The following is a 25,874-nucleotide window of genomic DNA, read 5'->3' as shown; positions in this document are numbered from 1 at the left end:
GAAAACCAACTTATCTCCATGCCTTAAAAAAAAAAGAAAAAAAAAAGGGCCAAAAAAGTCAAGGCTCCAAAAATATCACAAACCTTGCGTTCTTACAGTAACAATTTCACTGAAAGGTCCAGAGCCGAGTTTATTCTGAGGTAGGACACTGAACTGATAACTAGTCGCAGCCAGCAGGCTGGTGACCAACAAGTAGTTTTTGGATGTGGGCACAGGTAAAGATGCCCACTCATGTTTACCTCTGGATGCTTGCTTGACCCTGATAAAATAAGAAGAATGTTAGCCTTTGCATTTTCATGTTTTAAGATGAACAGTCCGCCGTCCATGTTGTATGTTACTTACCACACAGTGAACTTTTGGGTGTATCCGCCATCAAAACCAGGCACCCAGGACACATTAGCCTGATTTATCTCTGTGTTCACAGATACTGAAGACACAGAATGAGGACTGGTACCTGAACAAAACACAAAAACAGTCCAATATGTAAATCATGGATCGAAGGACACACGAGTGCCGTACATTTAAAATATCACCTTTAACATCTATTCCAAATTTCGGTGCTGTTTTTGTCGTCGATCTACTTACCCAGCACCATTACCACAGTGCCTGCACTGACAGTTGCTACACGATTAGAGGCCAAGCATTCCCAGCCCCCATGGTGGTCTTTACTGAGAGGTTGCAGCAGGAGCGAGCCATTTGCCAACACAAAGTACTGAGAACGGGGTATAGGGCCAATCTGGTAGGGAAGACAGAAATAGTAAAAATAAATGAAGAAATAAATAAAGTAAACGCACCAACGCACAAAGAGGAAAACCAATCTGCACCTTGCTCCATGTTATGTTGGGTGCAGGATCTCCATCGGCTGCACATGGGATGATCAACTCTCGGCCCACCTCCTGAAGATACTCGGGCCGGGGAGGCACTTGGAATGTGGGTGGATCCTGGAACGTAGAATACAGCCTTTGTCACACATTGCACTATGTGTGAGGAAAAAAAAATCTCAGGAACAACACATTGAGGGAGCGTACCTGCACAATAACCTGGGTGGGCTCAGACTGACCCATGGTGCCGTAGCTGTTATACGCAGTGCAGCTGTACATGCCCACAGCGTTGTCATTTGCTGTTGCGATGAAAACCGAGCCTTCGGAATTCACCATCCAGCCCGGTAACTGGATACGTCGAAGATGAAAAATAATATGTCCATATTTCTGCTTTTGATTTCAAAAGTAATCTTATGCATTCCATAGGTATGGGCCGAGATCTTGTGTAATGAGATCTCGCGAGATTAGAATGCCACCTCCTTGCACAGCAGTAGATCTCTTTTCCTATGGCTGTTCTGTTTCTTCACGACGGAGACGGATTACATTAATTGTTACTGTTCTTTGTTGCTTGTTAACGCTCCGCATGCCAGATACTATGGTTTCTTCTTGAAGTTGTTCCCTGGAAGCGCTCCCTTGACTTTTTCTACTGCACAAACTTGTAAGTTGCGAGCCGCACATTCAGAGCCCTGAAAAAAAAAAACCTCAACAACACCAAATGTGTTTTCTACCGAGCCTTTTGCCAGAATTTAGAGCAGAATTTGGCATAAATTACTCATTAACTAACAGGACTCCAGCGCTCCATATTGGCTGGTGAGTAGTCGGATTCATTTTCAAAGGCAGTTGAATAGACTGCACATTTTGATGCTGACTGCCTGACACCGTTGCTGATCCTAAAGATCAATTTTTAACAAACCAGGCTGACTCAAATGTATTTAAAATCTCACAATTTATATTTAATTAAAAAAAAAAAGATCACAAAATAATAAAAGATGGTCACTCATAAATAAGTGGAAATGTGTTATTTGGTCTTCTGTGTTGGTATTTGTTTGCACCAAGCCAACAAGTAAAGTATTTTTAAACCATTTTTATCAAAACGATAACATTTGGTTTTCAAGTAGAAGAAAAGCATGGTAAAATAGTGGTAGATTAGACAAAGACACTTTGTGAAAACTGGCCAAAAAGCTGTATGGTCTTACCTCTCCTTTTATCTGAGAAAATTGGAAATTTTATATTAGATATGATTTGATATTACACATTTTAAGAAAAGCTTGTCTCATTCGCGTGGATTCAAATCTCGTGAGATTTTATCACATGGGATTTGCGTCTCATCCCATCCGTAGTATTACATAAGATAGCGTAATACAACAGCTCACAACTTTAACTTACATTGTCAAGATTTAAATTGTTCCCATCTTTGGTCCAGTTCACATACAGCACAGGGGGGTCGGCCTGGACAGGACACACAATGACTCCCTCCATGCCAGAGGGCAAGTAGGTCTGCCTGGGCATTCGTACAACTCGGGCAGGGTCTAGTAGCAAACGGGACGGAGTAGCAAATTTGCAAGAAAGAAAACAGATTTATGGCACTGCACAAGGGCAAGCTTTTGTGCAGATTAAATTCTTACGTTTCACTTTGAGATGGGCGGATGCTGAGGGTGGAGTCAATATCCCATTTGTTGGGATACAGGTGTAGTTTCCAGCATCTTCTGGAATTAGATTAGGGATTAAAAGGGTTCCGTCCACCAAAACCTTCACTCTGGATTTTAACGATCTGAAACAAAACACAAAATATTTGTTGAAAGATTTTTGTTGACAGAAAGAACACTATTTGCATTGAGTCCTAATTGTGTGTTCAATTCTTTGCAATTGCCTTTAGTGGTATCGTGATCATATGAACACATATCTTTTGCTTTTCTACAAAATCTCATGACGGTATTGTGTTTGTGAACTTGCAAAGCATAAGATTCAATTTGTAATTAGCAAGATATATGAAGTTATTAGAAATGAGACTCACTCAATATGGTAAACATTCTGTCCTTGTTTTACCCATTCGTACGTGAGGTTGGAAGGGTAAGCGTCAGCTTGGCACTGCAAAACTGCATCCTGGGACATATTGAGAGTGGTGTCCTCTGGGGAGACGATGATGATTGGGGGACCTTCAACGGCAAAGAGAAAGACAACTTCAGACAACAAACACAGTCAATAACATTATATTGAGAGCGCAGTGCACGCATGGCGATTGAGGAACTTCTTTGCTGTAGTAACCAAAGATGGACGGGAGATGGCACTGTGGTTTGAATGAATGGCTCGCCCACTGGTTTGGGTGAGGGAACTGTACATTTAAAGGCTTTACTATAATCCTTATTTTGCCAGCACATCACCCCACGTGGTCAATAGACAAGAACAACTTTGTTTCTTTTCATTCCAGCGTTCACCTTTGACCTGCAGCTGCGTCGCATGCGTCAGGTTGCCTTCCGAGTTGGAAACATGACATTTGTATACACCTGAAATGCTTCTTGTGTCCGAGGTCAAAGACAAGGTACCATTCAGCACCTGAAATGACCAAAAACAAATAGATAGTTAATTGTTTCAATACACATATACTTAAAAACAGCATACAAAAGGGAGGCAGCATATTAAGTAGTAAGCAAAGTAATTGGAATCGCATGAGTCAGCTTCCTCACTTTGATTTTTTCCTGTTTCTCGATTGGGCTCTCATCTTTGTGCCACACAACGGTTGGGCGAGGGTTGCCGTGAGCTCCACAGCTGAGAGTCAGCGAGTCGCCGAGCAAAACCTCCACAAAACTTGGCGGTGTCTTGATAAACACCGGTGGAGCTGAAACAGAGCCCAGAAAAAAACAGCTCCATCTATTTGTTAACCTACATAAAAAGTGTTTCTGTACTTTTGAATGTGAAGCCAAACTGTCTCAATTACTGTACGGTATCTATTGCGTCATTTTGGACTTTGCACTCACATCCTAGCTAAAAATAAAAACGATGTCATCCAGATACAAGTTTCATTCTGTATTGGGATTAATTTATCAATTCTTTTGTATTCTTGTATTCTTTTTGTATTCAAATGGAATACAATATGTGCTCCGAAGCACCCATCTTCTGGATTGTGGAAGAACACAAAGTTTCCTGTGGTTGTTTGAAAGCTCATGCAACGCATGCATGCCTTTCATTGAATGGAGTAGAAAAACATGAAATTTGCTTTTCACACTCAATAACTTTTGTTCCTCTGTGGCACAAGTGTGCTCAAGGTTAGAGTGGTTGATAAGCCACAAGTATTTCCATCTCTCGCATTTCAGCATTTAACAATAACCTTAGGCACCCTTTGCAGCAAATGTTTTCTTGCTACAATTTCTTCAGCACAGCATGAAAGACACACGCAGGGAGAGGCAACACACAGGGTCATGCGGCCTAACAGTGTGAATTTGGTTTGCCAGTCCCTTTTCGCCACATGCTGTCTCTGAAGTCAACAATCAAAGTGCCAGTGATGAGCCGGCAAACGAGCAGCTCTCATTTGTCGAAATCCCTGCGGTGCTGCACCTGTGATGGAGAGGAAGGTCCACGTGCCGTTTTGGAAGTCGTCCGTTTTACTGTCCAGGAGCAGGATGCGGCATTCGAACCAGCCCTCATCCTCAAGGGCCAGCCTTTCCACCAGCAGGGAGGCGCCGCGTGTCAGGGAAACCCGTCCTGTTGGAAAAGGGGGACAGAGAGCGGAGGGGGCGCGGGGAGTCAGTGCACTCTGCACTGGCAGTCAGACCGCCGCAGTCAGCACATGCGGGAGAGGAGCTTACAGTGGATGACACAGGGATCATTCCACAATGACCTAAGCCAGTCATAAATGTTGTGTTCACAAATAAAACAGCTGTGCCGCTGATATTTGTTAGAATAGAAATAATGACTTATGGCTTTAGGAGAGGTAGCAGATACCTCCAATGGTGTATCCTCTGTTTTTTTTTGTTTTGTTTTGTTTTTTTCCAGCAAAGTACCCACATAACAGCGTAAAGCAATTTTGGATGTGGGGGAAAAAAAAAAGACTTCAACAGTCGCTGTGTTGTAGGTGTCTGATTCAATAAAGTTTGGAAAAACATTTCTAGTGGTATCTCCGGGTGTGTTTCATTCAGAAACTCTCAAAAATAAATCACGTAACATCTCCTGTTTTATTTTTGCTTCATCTTCCGTGAAAATGTGGCACGAATGACAATCTGAATGGAACTTAACACAAAGGCATTGAGCAAAGTGGTCATTACAGTGGCTTTCATGCCCCAAAACTCTCAGTTCCTGGTACCTTCTTCCTTGCCTTGGGCAAGGTCGTTTATTAAAATCTGACTGATGACATAACGGGAGCAGAAATGCACTACCGCTCCTGTGCAACAAAAAGCATTAACTAAAAACTGAATGACAAACAAACAGGATGGCGAACAAAAGAAGCGTCAGTTGACCCTGTGCCGTCATTTATTGCGACACACTGCATGAGAATGATAAAAAAAGCTTTTGCTTTATTTATACTCAGCTTGTCTAGCTTTATACTAACAAATTGATATACTTTATTAGAGCTGTGCAATCCATCAACAAATCTTCGAGTTGCCGACGGAACGAGCGCTTCCGTTCTTTCAGCAAGTGCTATATGACAGGAAAAGAAAATGTAGCGTTCATGTTAAATTACGCGACGATTGTAATGATGAAATGATATGAAATCACAGCATCTTCAATTGGTTCAAACTCACAGGTGCACCCAAGCATGCCTACATTTTCCATTTACTGTGCATACTTTCATACATATTTCACATCTTGCTGACATGACTCCCAGAATCCACTCAATCCCTTCCTTGTACTTTTTATACTTCCCATTTAGGCTTTGAAACTTGATCTGTTGGTTGCCTGGTGACTGCAGCCTGAAGTTACCCCCTCCTCACTTTCTTTCCTTTTATTCCGTCTTTCAATGAACTCTTTTTTTTTTTTACCCCCTTCAGTGTCAGCCCTTTTAACGACAGGAGGGTGTGTAAGGGAGGGGGAAACACACACGTTGTTCATACCAAAAGCAGTTTGAAAGTAAACAGAGTCAATTTTGGGACGTTCCCTGCATCGTGTCATTCTTGTTGGGGGGAGGGGGGGGGGGGGGTCTCTACATTTTCAATTCTTCTATTTAATCTGTTGGCACAGCACCTCACAACACCATCTCAAAGCAGATACAACATAGTCAGACGCTGAATACAAGAGGAAATAATAACAAAATGCCTCACAACCTTGAAGCAAGTCTTGCACAAAGGAAAATAATATCTTCCCTATTGACTTCCTTCGACAAAGCGGAGTCTGGAACAGAGCCTGAGAGCTATGAAATTCATTTAACTTTAGACATAGCCTCAAGACAGGGTGAAACACACATGCTGCGAGTATAGACAGACAACAATAGCTTATAATTAACCCCGCATTCCTGGCTGGGGCTGTTGCTGTGCCTAATGGTCACGTTTAATGATTGACTCAACTCTGTCAAGCCGCTGATGGCCAATACTCGCTTTATGAGATGCTCCATGCCTTGAATCCCAGGCCGGCAGTGACCGAACAAGAGGGGCGAGGTCATGGAGAGAACCTCAGGCATGTTGCTCCTTTAACTGTTCATTTCCCATGCTAGCCTTTACACTTGCACACGGGATCAAAAGCATTTTGCACTTTGAGAGGGAAAAAATCACAAAAAGTCAATGTATTCTCTTGTTACGAACAGCTTTGGGGCTTTGGCGTCACGTGGCAATGTGTTGATTTTCAAACTTCGGTGCTCCACCACCTATTGGTTGGATATTTAACCCATTCCCGCTACATCACTCTTGTCCATCACTACAAAGGGACGGCAGCCCCCCGCTCCGCATTCTCGCCTGTTACCATAGAGACGAAACCAAGGAAAACCCGGACGGGCGGTTCAGATTTGAATTGAGTTGCTGTAGAAACATAGCTGCGTGGATAGGGAAGTGTTGACCACACAGGGGGAAAATTGGGAAAATGACACAAAGGGGAAAAACATGTTTCTATTTCAAACTCAACAAAGTAGTACTTTGAACCACATAAGAAGAACAGGAAAGAGTAGATACATTTATTTTCTTTTCATCCTGGAGACAAACAAAAGGCTGTCAATGAGTGATAAATGTTGACCCCCCCCCTCCAAATCTCACGGCTTACTTTCCGAACTTGAACTCAAACTGGCATTTGGCAGGTGCTCTGCCATAAGACTTCATTACTCATGGGCTGATGCCCACATTTAAAGGAAACACTTAAACACAGGCGCTAACAATCATCAGTCATATGAGCAGAAACGCAACCAAGGAAGTGAAACGAGAGGTTATGGAGAGGTTACTCAAATTGTGAGCATCAATAATCCACTGGCAAGCAATAAGAGGTGGACCCTTTTGACCTCTATGCTCCGTAACTCCCCCACAGACACATTCATCACTCCCTCCGCTTCAAGGGACAAACATCATTAGACGATATGGCGGACAGCAGAGAGAATGGCTGACACAATAGCTCGGTCTCCCCCGAGGACTCCCTCATCCTCTTGCTCCTTTTCCTCCTGATTGTTTGCCTCCGGCAGCGATCGTATGACAGGTTCAGTCTTCCTTAAAATGAACATCTCTTACAAAAAGTCAATGCATCCAACCGGCTAGATTTACAATTCTCACTGTTTGCAGGTGAAAGAAGCTGCAAAACTGAGCAATAAATTCTTCAGTTCCTCCCATTTATGTCTGCAGTGAGAATTCACCAAATGACATGCTCTACATGTACTTGCCACAGTAAGGTGGAAAAAAGCCCAATACTTTTAGTGCTGCCCCTGACTAAAAGCTTTAAACTGTTCTCGACCATCACCGCCCAAACGTGTTGACTTCTATGAGATTCTATGAGATAATTACATGAGATACACTATTGTAACAGAGGAAGAACCATTATTCAGTTTGGAATAGCATCAGCACTGCTTTTGTTTGTCCATCCGTATGCGCGTAAGCGAGCGGGGCATTGTGGGATATGTTTTGATTTGAATACAATCATAAGTCTGGGACCTGGCCCCATGCTTCTGACGCCCCCCTCTCGCGTTCCCCCAAATTTCCCTCTTCAATCCTCCTGTCCCCCTAATCAGTTTAAGCCTCTTATGAATAGCTCTTTGTCGTGATATAGATTACAGTTAACTCTGGCCCTCTTGCTCTGTCCGGCGCTGTTAACCTCTGCACCAACAAGCACACCAGCCTAACGTGCCACCATAGACATTAACACTTTGACATAATCTCTCTCTCTCTCTCTCTCTCTCTCTCTCTCTCTCTCTCTCTCTCTCTCTCTCTCTCTCTCTCTCTCTCTCTCTCTCTCTCTCTCTCTCGCTTTCTCTTTCTCTCTATACAGAGAGTGTGTTTATGTGTGATTATGTCGATGTGTTAATGTGTTAAGTGTGTGTGTATATATATATATATATATATATATATATATATATATATATATATATATATATATATATATATATATATATATATATATATATATATAGAGAGAGAGAGAGAGAGAGAGAGAGAGATGTATGATAAATATCGTCCTTAAATCATAACTTCCATGATTCCAATCTATGCTCATCATCTGGAATGTAATAAGTGACAAATAGGCATTTAGTAACTTGGCTGCAGCGCCAAGACAAGCTAAGAAAAAGAACACAGCATTCCTGCCAAGCATCATATTGGAATAGTTGTAGCAGGGAAAACAGGTTGTTGCTGGATAAAGAGGATCTACTGGTGTTGTTCTGTTTAAACAGTTTGCTCAACTGTGAGTTTCAATTGAAAGCAGCTATTTAGTGATTGGTATTACTGCGTAGTCAGCTAAATACAACTCATGTGACTTGGATTATTGGTTTCCAACACCTATGAATTTATAAGGGTAGACTACTTAGCTGAAGGGTTTGAATAAAACCTTTATAATATGAGTAAAACAAAACGGGTGGTCTTCAAATACACTTTGATCACCTGCCACCCCCAAATGACCAACATTTCTCATTTTTTTAAAATATAAACACACAACATAATCGGTATCCTATACATATATATCCTATGTTGTATATAATGATCTGTTGTTTACTGTACAAAGTACAACCTGGGGAAAATGTCCATGTTAGATTATGAGTAATGTTATCTACAGATCAGGCTTTCTCACTAAAGCAGCGGATTAGACTGGAAATTATCTACCACTGCATTGCACATATTGGCAGCTGGATATTTGCAGATTACCTAGTAACTGATATATGTTTTCTAACATACAGTATATGCATGATTTGGAAAACAAAACCCTCATAAATATGCTGTTTTGAACTAATAGTAAAGCAATAAGATAGTTGATGCGATCTTGAAAAATAAACTAAGAATTGTGTTGAAGTGCATTGAGGAGTTTCATTTAGGCAAAGGCAGTGCTTTTTGCTAGCCTGTGGCATCTATCAGCATTTTTAAACCATTTTCGGATAGAGGGCTTTATTTTTTGTAGGTTTTCACGAGCAGGGAGCACTACAATTAACTTTCTTTCTTCAATGGGCAGAGGAAGGGACATGGCCATGGCATAAATAATTGATCCCTTTTGTCTAAATATGTCACAATATGGTAGCAAAGCACTTAAAAGAGAGATGATAATAAAAGCGTGCACACTGTTAATCAGTGTAGCTTGATTTATTTACCGCGGTCTGCAATAGCACAGACGAAGAAAAGTCAGCAAAGCATCAACACCAACATCTAGAACAGTGTACAAGTACACCTGGGGGTACAATGTTCCCTCGTTTTTAAGTAGTGGGACCCCCTCGCCTCAATAATTTAAAAAAAAGTTTTAAATGTGAAGTCTTCAGGCCATACATATTTAAGACAAATATTACAGTCCATAAAGCATAATGCAGTTCATTAATTTACTTAAATCTTAGATTATTAAACCTTATACTATACAATAACCCCTTTCCATCCTTTGATGTCTCGCGGCATCCGCGGTCATATTAGCTGCGCCCGGAAGTCGAATTAAAGTGAAGCCTCGTAGCAAACATGATGACAATCACAGTATACACTTGAAATTCCAATTTATTACATTAGATATCTAGGTAAAAGCCAGATTTCCAAAACTGTGCATTTCTCCGTTGCTGTTTGTGCCTTGGACGTCTGAGGAGTGTCCGTGGCATGTGTATTTATAGTTACCGCGTATGTCTGGCACGCAGGATACCTTTATAGCGCTCTAATATAGCTTTTTTTTTTTTTTTAATTAAAAAAATAAATAAATCTGCGCTGCACAGATAGGTGAGGCGCGACGTAATGAGGGATCATTGTACTTGAAGGAACTTCAGGGGGTACTTGAGATTTGAAATAAAACAAACAAACAAGCAAAATCCTTTCAAAATAATTATTGAAGAAATTAATTATTTCAGGAAAATATAAGTTCATAAAACGTATTTTATGTTCAGTAGATTACTCAATTTCATTACTGTAAAAAGCCAGATTCTCCGCCTTACTAGAATGATTCGATCCAACTTGTCAACTGCCACCTCTCGTCACCTGTCGAGGTAATGATTTGTTTTTGTGAACAGATCTCGACTATGACCCAAAAAGAGGACAATTTAAGTTGAATTTTTTTCTGTGGACAAATATTTATTTATAATCATTTCTTTTTGATAAAAGGTATGACACATTATGTTGATTCTTTTTTGTGGACAAACACTTATTAATAATTAAGTTAGTGATTTTTTTTTTGTGAACAGATCTCTACTGTAACCCCAAAAAAGGATGTTTTATGTTGAATATTTTTCTGTGGACAAATGTTTATAAATAGTTATTTTTTTAGAACAGGTCTGACACTTTATTATGATTATTTTTTCGTCTTTTTGATAATAGATTTCTTCTATGAGCCGAAAGTTGATTCTTTTTTGTGGCCCAATACAAATGAAGTTTGAAAGGATCTAAAGTTTAATAAATCAGACACTGATGGCATATATATATATATATATATATATATATATATATATATATATATATATATATATATATATATATATATATATATATATATATATATATATATATATATATATATATATATATATATATATATATATTTTTTTTTTTTTTAAATTACACCCAAAAATGCTTTGCACTGGTTGAAAATATATTTCACAGGGGGTACATCACTCAAAAAGGTTGACAACCACTGATCTAGAATGTATGCAATTGTGAACCACGTTGCACCAATGACAGCATTCGGCATGTAAAAAATTTCATCCAAACAAATCACCATCATTTAGGACTCCTGAATCATATTTGCCAACATACCAAACAAATTGGCAGAAAAGCATAAACCGAAGTGTCATCAAGCACGTGTAAAGAAATGTACACTATGAGTCTAGACAGGTAGAAAGAAATCTTTTCAACTATTAATTGACAAATATTCGATTATGAAAACAAACAACGCCTTATTTAATAATGGAATAATCGTTTAGGGAACTTGTTGAACTCAAGTGATTTGAATTGAATTTGTTTGTAAGCATGTGAATGGTCTCTGTGCTCTATTGTCAGGGGACCAATCTATGGTATAGTCTGGCTTTAACTCAAAGTCAACTGAGACAAGCGCCATCCCCCAGCGATTCTCAATGAATTAGCGGCATAGAAAAAGGATGGGTGGATCGTAAACTGCTGTCGTATATAAAAGTGTTTCTTACAGCTACAGGACTCTTAGCATGCCCAACTAACAATTTAGCAGCTCAAACTAATTAGCAGCAAAATACCTCTATCCATTTTCTATGGATTATGACCTGGATTACCAAATTAAGAAAACAAAAACTGGGTCATGACAAGTTCAGGAACTATTTAAAACAAATGTATTCACTCAACCAATACGGTGGCCATTGTTATGAACTTTAATAACAGAATCATCAGTACTAGGCTATATTTATTGTACATACTGTAGGTATAGCTTGGATGACAGTTCAACAGCACTAACGTAGTCAATGCAATCTTCTTGCTTAGTCCTGTTTCTGCCGATATTGTCTACTCCACTCTAGTCTACCATCAGCTCAGTTCCAAACTTGACATTAATACATCGGAGGCCATTGATTGGTTTGAGACAAATGGGCGGTAGCGCAAACCATAACAATGCCTGCAGCCACCATTAACGTGAACGACAAAGTGAGGAACAAGAATGAAAACTCTTTCCCTTGCACAACCTTCTTTTGATGGACTTGAAGTGAATATGGTGCTCTGTTTGCTGCAATATTCCAAAACAGCTACAAACCAAGCACCAGGAACAGTAATCCTTTTGCACTCTCTATTGTTTTTGTTACTGTGTGCAATGCATGCTTGCTACGGTTGCTGTTAACGTGACGTCATTGGCAAGGTGAGGAGCGGCTCCCTTGTGGTGGCGGTGGCAGTGGAAATGCAAAGTTCTTTGGTGCGGTGCCAAATGGAGTAGCGTAGAGCAGGGAATTGCAGAGTAGATACATAGTAATGACCCTGCATCTTCTGCTTTGGTTTTGCCAAATAAAAAATAAATTCTTTACATATACCCCCTGCAATGTACTCAGAGACTGTTCATTGCTGTTTGGTGCGATGAATTGTATGTTTATTGACATTTGAAAAGTCCTAGTGTGTGAGTGGTCATTGAAAGCACCGCCAGTCAACCCCGCGAGACAGTGCAGTACTCACTTTATTTTGCTTTTCCAGGTAGCTATCGATCATTGACTGTGAGCACTTGTTTGTATTGTCCTCGTTCATAATAGACAAAAACAATTGGAACAACCTGCCTTGCTGTGGTCTGACTTCATTTCCCAAGAATCTATGACACGGAAGTAGTTCTAGTTCTTGAATGATGTGAAAGTGAAAGTGAACCATTTCAATTCATTTTTAAATTGTTTATCATATAAATCATTATTACAACTGTGTGATTGAAGGGACAATTCACAAGTTTGAACTTAGTCACACATCACAAATCAACAATTAAAGCCTCATATCAACACTCCCATCACTGAAAAAAAAAACTGTTTTCCGCCAGTCATCTGTTTTATTGAATGAAAACAAATCGTGTCGCTTGTTATTAGAAAAATAACGACGGAAAACAGCATCAACGGTCTTGGGTTATGAGTTTGATTTGTCCCGTGCCCACTTTGTTACTCAAAACACTCATGTGTCAAATGATTGCAGATAAAGTGATTTTTTTTTAATTACTTTCTGTAGTTATGTCATTCTAATATCAGCACTGTGTATGCGGCTGCCTCTTGGCAAGGCCCCTAAATGTAAATGTCTGTGTTTGCGGGTGTGTGAGTGTGATAATGTTTGTGTGTGAGAATGTGTGCGCAAGTGTGAATGTGCATGCGTGCGTTTGCGCATGCGAAAAGGCCAGAAGCTCCCTCTTGCTCAAAGGACCCACTGCAAGTATAATGACAGCCTACAGAGACTTGGGGGTTAGCCCACTGTTGGCCTGGCCTCAAGTCGAACCCTCCTGCTCACCGTCTCTGATGATTTTCATCAGCACATAGAAGTCATTTGATCTCGCTGTGCAACAGTAAACCTGCCTGACACCAACAGACCCCCCCCCCCCCCCCCCCACACACACACACACACACACACACGCACACACACACACACACACATGTTTTTTTCCAACAAATTTAGCTCAAACAGTCTCTAATCTCACTTCAGTAAGAAGTTGATGCGGCTGTTTCCTGCTATGTGTTCACTGATGTTCAACCCTGCAGGGCCTGCTGGGTGTGAAACACCAGAGGGCTGTGGGATACTAATACCTTTCGGATTCATTTGAAGCAGACAACTAAGACTTAAGAGGGTCAAAGGAAAGATGCCATTCTGAAAACTCCTCAAATAGCTGATATAATAACAAAAACACAAAAACTAAAATAGACACATTAGATCTTGAATTTTACTTTAAGACGGAGCAGGGTGAGAATGAAAAAAAACCGGCAGATTTATAGACATTTCTTGTTTTTTTTCTTTTTTTTCCGTCTCTATTCGTTAGCACTGAGTGTACCAAAGGTGGCTCACAAAACGCTACACCGCGTAGTCTGTAGCGCCCCATATTAACTGTCAATCTACCTCCACAGGCTGGGTTTATGAATACATTTCGGAATTTCATACTGGAGGAACATCCCAATTTAAGTTTCTGATCTCAGGCAAGCAAGGACAGCGTTCTGGAAACTGTCATCGGCTCAGCAGTCATCACAAAAGCCACAACACTGTAATTTGAGGGTAAGATAGAGCAGGAGCGCTGACACGCTTCACATGTTGCCATCTGCCTCCAGTGGGAGGGGAGGCATAAGGATCTGAAGCAGACGGGGGTAAAGCTCAAAGCAGATAACAACATATACTGGAAGGCCATGCCAAAATGGTGGGATATCCCAAACAGGGCCCGGGAATGTTATTTAGCCCATTTGGGCTGCAAAAATATCAGATGACTACCCAGAAACAATAGCAGAGTTAACGGCCAAACATGCAAACACATGTTGCCCAATTGCTCAGTGGCAGTAGCCTGTTTGTAGTTGACCTTACACACAATCGATGCAGCGTTAATGAATTCCACAAAGGCGCACGTTACAATACAGCAAGGCCTTTTCACATTGGCTGAGGCTGTTTTTGCCAGATGTGGGTGAGCATCTTTGCACGTTTCCGTGACATATTTGGGACAGTATGGGATTCTGGATGTCCCACTAGTGGTCCTTTGGGTTTTTTTTAAGCGAGGGGAGGTAGTGATACCCCTCTTTGTCTTTTGTTCATGGGTAGACAATGACGGGATTATAGGGCTCCAGCAAGAAAACTCCTATTATTCGCCAAGCTTCGTCTTTCCTGCTCCACTCACAATCTCTTACTGGGTCAGCCCTCCGCATACTAATAAAAAACACTGTCATCGGGCCACCAAACCCCCACCTGCACACTTAATCTCACCATGCGCATTGCTTCTTGTACCCTCCCCCTTGGTCTTTGCAGGGTTGCCCCACCCCCTAGCTGCCTTCGTTTCATCATAGGCATTCTCGCCCCTTTTCCCACTGCTTCTGCTATTATGGCAGACAGGAAACACAAAGACTGGACACCTGCTGTAATTCTGAATGCGCTTGCGTGTGTGGGTGTCCAATAAAACTCAAAGGAGTGCTGTACGGTCTCAGCGCCCATGCCAAAAGTTTGGAAATTCCCTCAATGAACAGCATTTACTGAAGCAAAACATCCTTTGTTTGCTGATTGTGACTACAATTGAACACAAACTAGATGGCTCTTACCCTTGTAGTTGGGATGAACTCGAGGAGCGTACACTCCAAATTTGATGAGGATGGGAACGTTGTAACCGAGTCGCACCCACTCCACCACATGCAACGGGAAGAGGTTTGGGCTGGTGGATTCCTTCGATTTTGGAGCGAGACTGCAGCCCAGCTCAGCGGAGCCCCCCACTCTACCGCGAACGACTGATGACAAACCTTGAGACGCACCTGGAAAGACAAGAATGTATGATTTAAGTGCCCTTAAAAGTAATTCAATAGAATGCTCACTATAAAACAATACATTTAGAACAAATCCAAGAGTCGGCATGTGTTTTGTTAGTATAAATTTGGTAGAATACTGGGCACTCCTTTTAAAAAAAAATTTTTGCCAACGTAGTTCAAATGTTCATGACAATAATATGCTCAATGCGCCTCCACTCGTGTAACCAGGGCATTCTGAACCATATTGCGTTGTGTCATAAGAATTAAGGAGTAAAATTCAACTTGTTTTTTTTTTTATCTCAGTGGACGGCCATTTTGCCTCTTGCTGTTGACTGTAAATGGTATCCCAGTTTGAGACTTAGGTAACAACCAAAATACATTTCAAAGTTGATTTTTAAGCATAGTCATGTGACGTTCATGGCTTGCATTGCCAAGGCAACTGTGGCGTCATTTTCAGTTGACATCAAATGGCAATATGGCTCACCTCTCAGACAGAAAAAAGTGGGTTTTGCTGCTTAATTTTGATCCCACAAAAACACAATGCTATATTTAGACTGGTGGGGGTGCATAGAACTTGCTATTGAAAAAAAATGTTTTGACTTGACTTCATCTTTGAGTACATGCCCAAATAGTGAGTGAAAACTATTTATTGGACAAAGGAATAAACTGTCTAGTCCACTATATAGAAAAAACAAGTTATTAGGGAGGAGGGTAAGAATGATTATTTTCAAAGACAGCCTTTGAGCCACTTGAACAGCTACGGTTGCCAGACCTTGGGGTGACGTGCTTGCTGTTTGTACAAATACGGTCTTCAAATGCGCATTGGCGGGAGAGAACGCAAAATAGCCGAAAGGAGATGTCAAAGCAGAAAGGTCGAAGTCACATTTTGAAGTGGGACCCGGGTGAGCGCTTCCCCGGAACGCTCCCCATGAACAGCCGGGGGCATGCAGGGAGGGGATGTAAAACAAGGATGTGCCATTTGGTGACAAGATCTTATGGTGGCAAAGCCTGCAAACACACTGCAATCCCATTAGTGGCACCTGGAGTAGCTTCTCCTCCCCATCTCAGCAAACTCCCTTGCTGCCATGTGCTCACGTGGGCGTGTGCGCTACTGGGTGCCAGTGTTTGCTCTACTGCTCATCTGGCCCGGCCATTACTTTAATCCCACTGGGGGTGGGGTTGGGGGGCTGATACTCTGATTGAGGGCAGCGGGCCTCTCTGAGCTCTCTCCAGTCGACCTCCCACCACCCACTGGGGTACACACATGGTTAGAGGACCGGCACAATCAATCCCCCGGCCCCCCTTACACACAGGCACATATGCACTAAAAGAAGCGTGCCTGCGCTTCAGAGCAGCGTAAATCCCAGATTGATCTAATTCCACACCCAGAGATGTTATTTAAGTTGCATTTTGGCCCCGATTCTCTGCCATTTAAGGGAATTGCTGTGTTATAACCCTTCCTCTTTACCGAGGGAACTGTGCCAGTGTGCTCATCCCCCTGTTGCCCGTACTGAGTGTGGATAAGTTTAAAAGCAACATGCGCCAACTGCAGGACGATGCTTTGACGATTTGGCAAAGCGATGAAGCCAAGTGCGTTTTCACGTGACACTCACATACAGTAAAGGATAAGTTCATCATCTTTAAACATGAAAACATTTTGCTGAAATGACACTCTTCTTTTCTGGTTTCCAAGTGTGCTTAAAAAAGACTTGATGGGTTTCATTGCTAATGTAATACGCTTAGTTCCCGGCTTACGGTATAGTAGGTTGTTCTACGGTTTATTCCTTCGGTTGGTAATGTGGTGTACATGGCACAAACGGATTTTTGCGGGCAGTTCGACTCCTTGCTAAACAGAACTGAAAATTGCAAATTGTCTGCACATAAAATCGATTCGGTGTTATCATACTCACTTAGCAGAAAGATGGCAAGAGTAGTGGTAATCGCCTGAAGCCACCGTCTCTCCAGTCCCATGGCCGTCCGTCACGCTGCTTCACACATCTCCCAACCTAAGAGACCAGATGACACATGCCCATCAGTCCTCAGCAGAAATGCTAGCCATTTTCAAATCAAAAATGTGTCCGTTAAATTAACATTGAACTCATGAGAATTACTGGGACACAAACTCTACGTCTGCTTTGGAGTTGACTTGAGGACATTTCTAGTCACTCCTGCAAACATTTCCAGGAAGTCTGACAGATAGTTTAGGTACAAAAGTCTTATTGTATTTTACATGCTAACACATCACTGTGGCAGAACTTTTTTTTTCACACCAAAGTGGGCAGCACAAAAAAAAGACAAACGAGTTGTGTGAAGTATGAACTTACTTAACATTCAACTAAAAAAAACAAGGAGTTGCAGCTGCTTGAGGGCCTCCTCAGCCTTCACTTCAGCCACTTCATTCGTTAACAGAATATCTCCCATTCCAATCGCAAAACAGTCTTTGGAGCAAAATGAAGCGAATTTGAATAATTAACCTAAAACTGGACAGCTGACAAAGGCGGTTAACCGAAAGAAGTCAATCACATGCATGACTTGGATGAGAGATGACTATTTTCACAGAGAAACTTTGGAAAACATCATAGAACCAGATACGTGACTGAACTAGCCTTGTTGAGGAAACAGGCGGGCAGGTAGGCCCTGCAGGCGCTGTCTGCAGGTGCAAAAGTCGGAAGGGGACTTACTGTACCAGTTCCTCAAGCATCAGGGAAGGTGATTTTGAAAGAGTAGCATTACCAGGTCTTGGACGCCAGGCCTATCAGTCAAGCAGCTCTCTATTTTTTTTTCCTCCTTCAAACTACCAAATGTGGCTGTTTTTATAGACCAAGAGGTCTATAAATGCACTTAGGCATTTATAGGCCTCTTGGTGCCCCAAACTCCAATGTAGGTAACTCCCAAGGAAGTAACTCAAGGCAAACAGCTAATACACCTGCAGCACGTGCCAAATGTGCTCCCATGTTTCTCTGGATTTCACTGACACAAATTGCTTTGGATCTAGTCATGACTTAGCCTTCTGGATGGTACATTTGTGGCACCTCCAGCACTGTAATCCTAACCTGCTGCTTGCACTTAGTGTTAATAGTTTAATCGAATTACAGATGAAATTGTGAGACCGATCAAGGACACCGAATTAAGTCACAAAATACTTGCCTTCCACCATTCTGTGAGCGTGGATTAATTCATATGTTTCAGGTAAACCTGAGTGGTGTGCCGACAGATGGTTGATTACTCATTTCTGATTTGATTTTACCCTTGCTATCTTCAGACCAGAGGAGTACATTTTCTAACCTTTATTGAACCAATTTAATTTTAGGTCAACAATTTTACAGCACACCAAAGAAAAATATCTCCAAACATTGCATATGGTATCGCTTTTAATATACCTTAAGGCTGCGTAATCACACGCAGATATATTTGCAGGGCGCCATAGCTTTTTCTAGTGAGTAAATGGCACTTGGCAATAGATACGATGAACAAAGATGTATTTGAAATGAATAAATAATAATCTTTCAATTAAACATATTTTAAATAACGAAATAAAATACTGAACGAGTTAAGTGAAAGTGGACAATCTCACATGGCACCCCTGTTGATCTTTCACGGCACCTTGGTTGGAAATGATCAAATGAAGCGCTGCACTCTCCACGATTTTTTTTTTTTTTTTTTGTATACGCAACAGCTGGTGGACTTTGCCTCAGCATATGTACAGTACAGTGCAAAAGTATGGGCACGCCTCATCCAACGTGTTTTTCTCTCCTTTCTGGACTTTTCACAATCATGTCTGTGTCAGCCAGGACAGAGATCGATGTTAGTGACAGTAGCAGGCATGATAAGCAGCAGCAATAGTCTGTCGTTAATCCTTGTTAATCCTGACAGAGACAGCAGTTTTACTAAACCAACCTGGTGTAGAAATGCAAGTGTCGTTTCAGTAAACACTTTCACAGTTGCACAAAAGACCAATGCCACGCAGATGCGACCAAAGACAAGTATCACAACAACTTCTCTTCTTCTAACAAAATAATGAACGCGAGTGTGTTTTAATGAAAAGAAGAGAAAATATTCGGGGTGTCGGTGTCTCTTTGGGGTTGTGAGTTTGAATCCCACTTTAAAGTATTTTCCATATATTTCCAACACCGATTACGATAATCAGGGTGGAGAGCTGGAGTCTATCCCAGCTAACGTTTGGTAAATAGCAGGCTATAACCCAGACTGACCGCCGATTAATCACAGTACACATGAGCCAGACAGACAACCACTCACATGGCCCATCACTGAGTAGGAATTGAAGCAAGGCTGCCAGCATGCAAACGGATAAACCACGACACCATATTTTACATACATAAGTCTGAGTACTCCAATTAAGATTCTAATAGTTTTCCACTGGTATATTTGTCCACATTAAAATGCAATAAGTGCATGTTGTGAATGCTTAGCTAGAACACACTGAACTCACACTTGTACACTAGGATAAATTCAATTAACCAAAAGTCTCAAATGCAACATTATCACTAACAAGTAATAAGGAGTTCATGACCGCATGATGCCTAATTGTCACATTCAAGGTAAAACAGATGAAGACTCAAAATTTGCTACATTCCCTCTGCCGCAGTTTGCTTTATCCTTCACATCAACAGAACATAAAACCTGGCGTCCTTGTCTTTTTGTCCGCAGCACAGTAACGGTGATGCAAAAATTGCCTTTCTTGTGAACACACGTGCTTTTGTCAGACACACGGAAAAATCTCTTCAGGTCACATCTTGACCTTACCAAACAAACTGTGAGAGCACTTTTTTTTTTTTTTTTTTTTACCTGACAGGTTTCCTTGCTGCAGCCCATCAGCAATCACTGAAGCAAATCTTGACTCCACTGAGCAATCACTAACTCTTGTTTGTTTATTTGACTGTGAACAATCACCCCAACCATAACTAGTTGGACCAGTTTATACAACAATCAATCCCTGAGTTCTGCACCCTGGAACACCAACCCACTTTACAAAATGCATTGATTTTTTTCTCGCACAAAAGGAAATGAGCTTGGCACGCAGTGGGCACACGAGTGGAGCCCTGGTCTCGTGAGCGGAAAAGCCTGCTGTTTATGGATTAACATAGTGATTTTTGAGTGAAGCCACAGGGTCCACCAATACAGGCTAATGAGAAATGACTGAAATTTTTGAATATGGAGTTCAGCCACGTTAATATAGCTTACTACTACGTAAATAAGATGCACCGTATCTTGCTATTTAGTTTTGTTGCTGTTACTGTAAGTCACAGAGTGCCAATAGTTGTATTTCCTTGTCCCACCTGCTCCCAAACCCAGGGGGTCAGCTCAGTCTTATTAAGCTACTTTACGGACATGATCAGGAGGTGATCTGACGGTTAAAACTGCAACTACTCAAAGTGATTTCTAATACCTATGCAAGCATCTTTTAATGCAGCCTAACAAGAAAAAAATGCATTACATCGCATCCACTAATCAACTTTCTATAGCGTCTGGCACTCCAGATTGGTTGCCAGCCTATTGAGGCACATACAACCAGCCATTCAAATATGCAGTCACACCTCAGATTTTTAGTCCTTAATTAATCTAACATGCATATTTTTAAAGTGTAGGAGTAAACCGGAAAACTTGGAAAAGACCCTGGCAAACACATACAGAACATGTAAACATCACAAGGGGAAGCCAGAGTTAAGATTGAAAATCCAAACCTCAGAGATGGGAGGCAGATGTGCTATCCACTATATTAACTTTTAGCCATATAAAGAACACAGTTTTTTTTTTTTTAACTACCTTTGCCTGCTTTGCTGTGCTGTGAGTTTTTCAGCAGATTGCATGACAAATAGTAACAATCTAAAGGAAATATGTTTCATATTGCAATCAGACAGCACCCCCGATAAAATCCGGTGGTACAATACAAAGGATTACAGGCGTTTGGAATGATGTGAACCTCCGTAACACATTCCCCATTGACATAGAAGGGGGGGAAAAAACTTGATTTGTGGGTGTTCTTTGTTTAAGTCGAGGAGCACGCCATGCCCTGTTCTGTATCAGGTAGATGACTATAGTCCGTGTGAAAATGACAGCAAGCAACAAGCCGTTTGCATCTGTCCCTTTACAATCCATTGTGCAGCTTCAGTGCTCCTTGCCACTCCTCAGACAGACCTCCGGTAAATCATAATAGGCGCATCTTTTGTCTGACTCAGTCAACTGGAAAACATTGCGAAATAAATCTCAATAGTGTATTCCTTTTACTTGATTCTCACTGTTACAATCCAAAGACGTGGTCACTACAAATGACTCAATTAAGTATTACAAAAAATGAATTAATGGGAAATGATGCGAATCAACATACGCAAAGGTACTGTGAAAAATGCAATCGTGTTATTTTTTTCAGGCAGGAAAATATTAGGGTAGAATTTCAATGTTTCAAATGACTGAAGACAAACACCCAGTGATGTCACATATTAAGGTTGATTTTTTTTCTTCTTTTTTTGAAGTTTACTATATAGTGAATGGGTGCAGCGACGCACCATGAATATCAATGACCTCACCTTGCTTCAGGCACTTTTGGAAGTTGAACGTTTCAATCCATGGATGTTGCAGATTCTCTTCAAGTTTATTTCATCACTTTGTTCAATAATATCACGTACCATAAACGACTTGGAAAACGTGGTCACATTTTCAGACCACGCACCCCCAAAAAAATCAATCAATCCCTCATGCTGACCGGACTTCCGAAGGATAGATAAAAAGTCCAGAAACCAGTCCAGGCTCGGCCAGTTAAGGGTCCATTCAAACTTATTATTACTGCAAGACTCTTCTTCATCCAGGATCTCTGAAATCAGTTCATACAATAGTTGAGTTCCGAAAAATCCGATTTCCGAGAAAAAGAAAAAATACCACACAATGCACCTTCCCCTCTCATGGCCGCTCGTTTCGTCGGATGGTGGGAAAAAAAACTATCAGTCCCTACCAGCACGTTTTACCCAAAAGCCGATGTTGATACTCAGCGTCTCCTCCCATCAGGAAGGTTGCCTCCTCCTATTTACAGTGATGCATCAATAACCGCTAAGAAAAGGAAAATTCCTGTTTGAACTTTCAAAATAATGTTGTAATTGTTCATTTTAAAAAATGAGATGCAGGACGTGATAGATATTATTATTCAAATAAATTGCAATTATGTGTAATACATTATGTGTGCTGTTTATTAATAATATCCCCGGAGAGACGGCGTTTAGAGAAACTTTGTTTTTATTATGAAAAGGAACTAACACAAGTCAATCAAACTAGCAACTGGTGAACATTAGATTAATGGACGGCTACTTGGCGCCTTAAACAAAAGCGTCTTTTCGCGTGACTTTTCAGTCCAAGTTAGAGAGTAAGAAAAGGGCCATCAGTCACTAAAAAAGCCAAGAGATGCTTGCTGCACGCGGTGCATTCCAACATATACTCGCAGACCTAATTAAGTTAAAAAAATGTTCATCTAAATGTCGTTTGACCGCTAGTTACCGTTTTATCTAGGTATGCGCTCATAGAGCCTCGTCTGGTGATCTTTTTAATACCGACCACGATGTACAGTATGCTGCTGAAATGTGTTACGATGATAACGTGTTATCAAGACTTTACTAGGTCACTAGGCCAGTTGCTCCGACTGTCGAAAAAAACTTTCTGTGGCACGTTTGTGTAGCACCGCTAGGTGGCATTAAAATACTATGTCAATTGTGCAACGCCTGTTTGGTTAAATTAGCACAGACGAAAAACAAACTACGTAAAATAAGTTCTTTTTTTTTTTATTGACGATCGTGCTCGTACAAAGAAAAAAAAAACTAGGGGAGGGGTATCTTTTTTTTTTTACTGCTCCATAGATTCCAAAGGTCAAAATCTTCACCATCGTTGACTTTCCTTTTTTTTTTTACGTCATGTATTTTATGGGGGTTGGAAAAAAGCCTTTTGACAGAAATTCAGGCAGACACCTGTTTGCACGTGTTGGAAGTAGAAATAAAAAATAAACTCAGATAACCTGAAAAATCTACCTTAATACAGTAATCTAAAATAATGTCTATATTGTCACATATCAATTACACTTGTTAAATCAGTGGAAAAGTCAGCACTACAGTAAACGTTGGTTTAAAAAATACTACTTTGCCATAAATATAAAAACAAATGACATGGTTGTGCTACACAGTTCTGAATGATATAATCTATATTATAGTATAAACTGGATTATAGTGTAGTTTACAGTAAACAACATAACTTCTATTTTTACATTCACATTCACATTAAGTTCTAACGTCTCTGCAGCCATTTTGTGTCAAGGGAAAACAAACATTTGATGTAAATATATTATGATCAGTTTACTACATGAACTAAATGAGCCTAGAATAAGTAATAAGTAGCAGGTGTATTCATTTTCCGATCAACAAAACAATGACATTTATTACATTATATCTGGTTCATAAAAGCAAAGGAAGAATATGAAAACTCAAGTGAAAAAAATACAACAATCAACATAGTAAAATGATATCCTTCGTGGAGGGATTGTCTGAAATTTGAGGACTTCCTTGTGCTTCAAGAAACAAAGCACTTAGTCATCAAAATCTGGGATATCGTCGTAGGAGTATCCTGGGTATCCTTTCGACGCATAATACGCTATCCGGAGGTGGTAAATTCCAGGGAGAAAAACAAGGATTCCAATGACCAGAACGGGAATGGTGCGGTCAGAGTGCTGAAAGGGAAAACGTTTCAGAGCAACAAATGGCATTATTAATGTCACCATGCACGTTGCCAAAGTCCTTTTACCTACCGTGGCTCCAAAGTATCCTGCCAGGAGAAGAGAACCGATGATGATTAACAGAGAGCCGATCAAGAACAGGACTGTGGCGAGTGCTATGGCTTTGTATGGGACTTTGGGTGGACTTCTTTTGAACTGTAATACAAGAAGAACACTGACTTGAAGACAGTGATTTCCATCACATTTGTCGAATCATCACATTTGAATGAAACTATTCATTGCAGACAAGACACCAATAGCTAAAATAGATAGAATAAATGCATAAAGGTATCAAACATGTCTAAAACACAAGGAAAAAACAAAACTACCATAGAGTGTGCACATTTAAAACGATGCAATTTTTTTACAGAAGAAAATCCAGTATTCCTGTTAGTTAATTTAAAAATAGTGTAAGTTTCATGCAGATTGAATAACACCCTTAAAAAAACACTTAAAATCACATCTGCAGACAACCCCTACAGTAGTCATTTCTACTCGACACACACACATTATGACTGATAAAAAAAACTACTTGATGGGACCAATAATAATTTAAAATGGCCAGCATGACACACTTGTGAGGCAGCATCTGTGATCAGCTGCCAAACTGGGAGCCTCCGTTCGACCCAGAGTTTTGACATAAAAATGTGTAAGTCAATAGTGAGGTGTATTTTTCTGCTTTTGGGTGTATGTCCTTGCTAAGTTAATTATATATTAAAGTGAAATCCGTGGCAAAAACGGGAAAAATCAATTTAATGCAGTAGGATTTCAAAATTTAAGTCATGCAAACGTATTGCTCAAACAAAAGATAGTGATTAAATGCATTATTTGAGTAAAATAAAACAGATTTAGCATAAGGATCATTACCAAACCTCAGTCAAGCAACACAAACCAGGACCGTGACCTCCACATTCCAGGTTTAATGTCTCCACAATCATCTTTGCACATTTAATGTAAGTGTAAAATGTATAACCTTGCCAATAATGGTTATGGTGATACAAAGGAAACAAACTTGACTCCGTTCTTGGTTTTTCAGTTTGAAGTCTGTCTTGATCAGAGTATCTTCCTGATGTCCAAATCCAACATTTTGGACAGGCAAATACTGATCACGTGATTTCTGGTTGTCTGGTGATTTCCAAATGTGAACTGCTTAAAAAAAAATATCAATCATAGATCGAACACCTGAAAACAACGCGATGTGGATGGTCACGAGACAGGACAACAGCGCATAAATGTTAGGCGACCTGGACACAATGAAATACCTTAACAAGATTAACTGTATATCGATAAAGATGTTTTATCCGGGCCGTCTTACCTGTAAATCAATGTAGCCGTCGTCGTAAGTAGCTAACTTGGAGTACTTCACTTTACTGGCTGAAGTGCTGTTCACAACGTTACGAGCTGGCATTTTTACTTTTCTACAAGCAGCTTTCTTAATAGACTCGTCTACTCTTTACAATAACATTGGCAACACGATGACCATGATTCGGGGGACAGCTAGCGGCAAAGTAACAACGCGCAAAACAACAAGTAAAGAAGGGCTTATGATTTTACGTTTGGTCTTGTTGCGCATCACTTCCGTGTTTTAGTGCGCATGTGCAGAATGTATTGTTCGTCGATCTTTATATTTATAATTTTTACATACATTTCAAGTAAACGATTAGAAATAAAAATGGAACTTACAGTGTACGCAAGTTCACGCGTACGATAAAACATTTAAAGTACTGTATTTAAAAAGTAAATTGTCCACATCCTACGACTGTTCCGTTTCAACCGCTAAAGTGCGCTGTCGAGTCTGCGACAATGATGACACTGCGAACAACAA

At 40.6% G+C, this 25,874-nt stretch overlaps 2 protein-coding genes across 2 annotated transcripts in view; both read right to left on the bottom strand.

Moving 5' to 3' along the window:
• The window catches only part of igsf9b (immunoglobulin superfamily, member 9b), a 28,068-nt gene extending 5,860 nt beyond the window's left edge, over positions 1-22,208 (bottom strand). The window contains exons 1-14 of the mRNA XM_088419461.1: positions 21,831-22,208; positions 17,196-17,291; positions 15,085-15,291; positions 4,374-4,520; positions 3,506-3,657; positions 3,257-3,374; positions 2,836-2,977; positions 2,447-2,592; positions 2,208-2,350; positions 1,029-1,169; positions 825-941; positions 586-736; positions 343-454; positions 84-259 (exon numbers count right to left, since the gene is read on the bottom strand). Coding sequence (XP_088275587.1) covers positions 84-259; positions 343-454; positions 586-736; positions 825-941; positions 1,029-1,169; positions 2,208-2,350; positions 2,447-2,592; positions 2,836-2,977; positions 3,257-3,374; positions 3,506-3,657; positions 4,374-4,520; positions 15,085-15,291; positions 17,196-17,256 — 1,813 coding nt within the window. The 5' untranslated portion in view covers positions 17,257-17,291; positions 21,831-22,208. The remainder of the gene's footprint in view (positions 1-83; positions 260-342; positions 455-585; positions 737-824; positions 942-1,028; positions 1,170-2,207; positions 2,351-2,446; positions 2,593-2,835; positions 2,978-3,256; positions 3,375-3,505; positions 3,658-4,373; positions 4,521-15,084; positions 15,292-17,195; positions 17,292-21,830) is intronic.
• An 845-nt stretch (positions 22,209-23,053) lies between these two features.
• tmem230b (transmembrane protein 230b) lies at positions 23,054-25,641 on the bottom strand. The gene is made up of 3 exons (XM_088419449.1): positions 25,365-25,641; positions 24,083-24,205; positions 23,054-24,004 (listed from the first exon to the last, which is right to left on the bottom strand). The coding sequence occupies exons 1-3, from the start codon at positions 25,455-25,457 to the stop codon at positions 23,864-23,866; spliced, it is 357 nt and encodes a 118-aa protein (XP_088275575.1). The 5' UTR covers positions 25,458-25,641; the 3' UTR covers positions 23,054-23,863.
• Positions 25,642-25,874: the final 233 nt, after the last annotated feature.

The sequence above is a fragment of the Hippichthys cyanospilos genome, chromosome 1 (assembly GCF_059441005.1).
Source record: "Hippichthys cyanospilos isolate Australia breed blue-spotted pipefish chromosome 1, RoL_Hcya_1.0, whole genome shotgun sequence".
NCBI lineage: Eukaryota > Metazoa > Chordata > Actinopteri > Syngnathiformes > Syngnathidae > Hippichthys > Hippichthys cyanospilos.
The sequence above is the reverse complement of the archived record's forward strand: the minus strand, read 5'-3'. Positions and strand labels throughout refer to the sequence as shown.